The following is a 3,087-nucleotide window of genomic DNA, read 5'->3' on the forward strand; positions in this document are numbered from 1 at the left end:
CCCCTGCCCCGCCCTCCCCTTCCGCCTCGCCGGCGCGGCCGGGCGCCCGCCTGCCGTAACGCTTCACGCGCTGCCCTCAGCAGCCTGCCCCGCTCCCCCTCATCCCCCTTGCCTGCCGCTGCCGCCTCCGCTGCCGCCCATCCTCCTCTTCCCGCGCAACACCCCCCTGCGCCATTCAGTCCCCCTCCACCCACCCCTGCTTGCACCCAAAATTGATTTGTGCGTTTCGTCTGCGGGGCCCTTACTTGCTTTGGGCTTCGCGAGCCCGCCCGCATCCTTCTTCCACTGCCGCTGCGCAAGGCCCACTGCGCCAGCCGGCAGCCCGCATGAGCGTCAGTCTGTCGCCCTGCCTCCCATCCCTCATGGGAAGCCCCGCCCCTCCGGCTCCCTCATGCAACACCGCGCCCCTCCGACTTCCCCAGGCCTACCTCAAGACGAAGCTGGCGCTGTTTGAGTCGCTGCACGACCCGGAGCAGCAGCGCGCCGTCGTCAACATCGGTGCGCGCGCTGCGGGGCCGGCGTCTGGCCGCATTGCCGCCCACAGGGTGCACCTTCCGCCACCCAATCTCCTGTATGGGCCGCCCCCGCTCGCGCCGCACACACACACACACACACACACACACACACACACACACACACACACACACACACACGCACACAAACACACGCACACCTCCAACATGAATCGCAACCCATCACAAACCATGCCACCGCCGCCCTGCCGCCCGACCAAACCGCGCCCTGACCCTCAGACGACGCCGCGGCCAAGCGCGTGTTGGAGGTGACGACCGTGCCCACAGTCACCTACAGCGTCCGAGACCGCCGCGCCGACGTGTGGGCGGAGAGCGTCCAGCTCACGTCCTGGGAGACGGAGGTGCGGCCGCGCCCGGGGCTCGCGGTGCTTGGCACGGCGCGGCGCGCCGCCGCTCGGCTGACAGGGAGCGGTGCTCGCGGAAGACCCGGCGGCCTGGCTGCCGCGGGCCTGCGCGCGGTCTGCATACCGCCGCACCTGCAATGACACCGCTCTCGTTGCATTGCACTCGTAACAGAGGATCGGCAGCCGATCTCAGCCTCCGCACGCCGCCCTCCCCATTCGCCTCTCGCCCCTGCGGCCCCTTTTGCTGGCGCCCGCAGGTGATTGTGCGCGTGCCAGGGGGCCGGCGGCTTCAGATCGTTTCATCCCTTGTGGGGCGCCACAACGTGTATAACATCCTTGCGGCGGTGGCGGTGAGTCACGGCTCGGCATATTTAAGGGTTGAGGACAACTGAGGAGATTGACATGTCGCATTCTGGAGTTTTGTTGGATTTGAAGGCTTCGGAGGAATTGCATCTGGGAACCGTGCCAAGAACGGCAGGGGCTGAGGGGCGCAGGGTGCTGGGTGCCGGGGGCAAGGTGAGAGGGAGGGGCTGGCATTGGACGGCTGGGCCTGGGAGAGGGCGCGCGTGGGCCGATGGGCGGACGGGCGCCGCGCGCAAGGCTCCCGCGGCGCTTTCGCCGTCGTGTACCTACGGCCGCCGCGGCGCGCGAGGCCGACGCGGCAGGCCCCTGGTAATCCGAATTGCATCCGCCTTTGCAATCGTATGCCGCAACTCCCAGGTCGGTGTGGTGCTGGATGCGCCGCTGGAGGCGCTGGTGGCCGGCATCGAGGCCGTCACCGTCATCCCTGGCAGGTCGGCGCGGATGCGGGCGGGGGCCGCCCGCCGTCACGCCGCGCCGCGCCGCGCGCGTGCGGCCGCGCCGTTGTGCACACGGCCGCAACGCACGGGCCTATGCGCGCAGCATGGCCGCGTACACACACATACACACACACACACCCACACACACATTCATTCATTCACTCATTCACACTCACACAATGCTGGCACCCACACTAACATGCACCCACAACTCCACTTACTCCTACACACACACACATGCACACGCACGCACACACATGCACATGCACACCATCACATGCACCCCCCTCTCTCAGGGGTGAGGTCGTCAACGCCGACCCAGATGACCCCGTCCTCAGGGCCGACTTCCCCGTCATCGTCGACGCCGCCGACTCCCCCGCGCGCGTGGCCACCCTGCTCGACAGCGTCAGGCGCGCAGGCTTGCGCGCGCGCGCGCGCATGTGTGTTTGTGTGTGTGTGTGTTTGTGCGTGTGTGCTTGTTCGTGTGTGTGTGTGTGTGTGTGTGTGTGTGTGTGTGTGTGCGTGTGTGTGTGGTTTGCGCATGTGCGTGCACACATGCATTTGCTTGTGTGCACATGCGTGTGCAGATTTTAGCGCGGGAGCGGAGGGCGCCGGCGGTGCGGCAGTGGATTGCGCACCGCGCTCACGGGTGCGATTGCGCCCGGCACTCCTGCTGACGCCGACGCGGGGCTTGGCTGGTTGCTTTCCTGGTGACCAAGGGCCGGCGTAGCCGCGGGGCTCCCCATCTCCAACCGCTCCGCCCTGCCCCCCACCACCACCCCTCACACCGGTGCCCCTCCTGCGCGCCCCCCGCCGCGCCGCGCCACAGGGAGGCGTCCGGCAGTGGCCGCATCTTCACCGTTCTGGCCTGCGATGGGGAGACCACCGATAAGGCCATGCGCACGCAGGTCTGTTGGTTGAGGGGGAAGGGCAAGGGCGGGCGCGCGTGCCCTCGGCTCGGCCGCCGCGCGCGGCGGGCCCCGCCACGGTCGTGACTGCAGCTTGTCGAGCCGGCCGGCTGCACGTTGACAACGTTGTCCCCAGCCTGCCTGCCGCGCAGCCGGCGAACCGCGCTGCTCAAGCATGCCAAGGGATAGTGGCCGACGGCTCGCCTCGTGCATCAGGAACGAGCCCGTGCTGTTTCCTCACCCCCGCCGCGGCCGCCCGCCGCCCGCCTCACGCAGATGGGCGCGGCGGCCTTTGAGCGCAGCGATGTGGTGATTGTGACTCACTCGTCCCCGCGGCGTGAGGTGCCTGAGGAGATTGTTGCTGACATCATGAACGGCCTGCCAGAGAAGGTGAGGGGTGTGGGGGCCTTTGTGGGTATATTGTGTGTGTGTGTGTTTTGTGTGTGTGTGTGTGTGTGTGTGTGTGTGTGTGTGTGTGTGTGTGTGTGTGTGTGTGCGTTTG

The 3,087-nt window shown here is 67.6% G+C and overlaps 1 protein-coding gene across 1 annotated transcript in view; it reads left to right on the forward strand.

Moving 5' to 3' along the window:
• The window catches only part of MNEG_13108 (hypothetical protein), a gene marked incomplete at both ends in the record, with an annotated part of 3,681 nt that extends 1,009 nt beyond the window's left edge, over nucleotides 1-2,672 (forward strand). The window contains 7 exons of the mRNA XM_014038422.1: nucleotides 423-498; nucleotides 753-874; nucleotides 1,135-1,227; nucleotides 1,598-1,671; nucleotides 1,974-2,082; nucleotides 2,265-2,326; nucleotides 2,507-2,672. Coding sequence (XP_013893876.1) covers nucleotides 423-498; nucleotides 753-874; nucleotides 1,135-1,227; nucleotides 1,598-1,671; nucleotides 1,974-2,082; nucleotides 2,265-2,326; nucleotides 2,507-2,672 — 702 coding nt within the window. The remainder of the gene's footprint in view (nucleotides 1-422; nucleotides 499-752; nucleotides 875-1,134; nucleotides 1,228-1,597; nucleotides 1,672-1,973; nucleotides 2,083-2,264; nucleotides 2,327-2,506) is intronic.
• Nucleotides 2,673-3,087: the final 415 nt, after the last annotated feature.

This window comes from Monoraphidium neglectum (genome assembly GCF_000611645.1).
Source record: "Monoraphidium neglectum strain SAG 48.87 unplaced genomic scaffold scaffold03628, whole genome shotgun sequence".
Lineage (NCBI taxonomy): Eukaryota > Viridiplantae > Chlorophyta > Chlorophyceae > Sphaeropleales > Selenastraceae > Monoraphidium > Monoraphidium neglectum.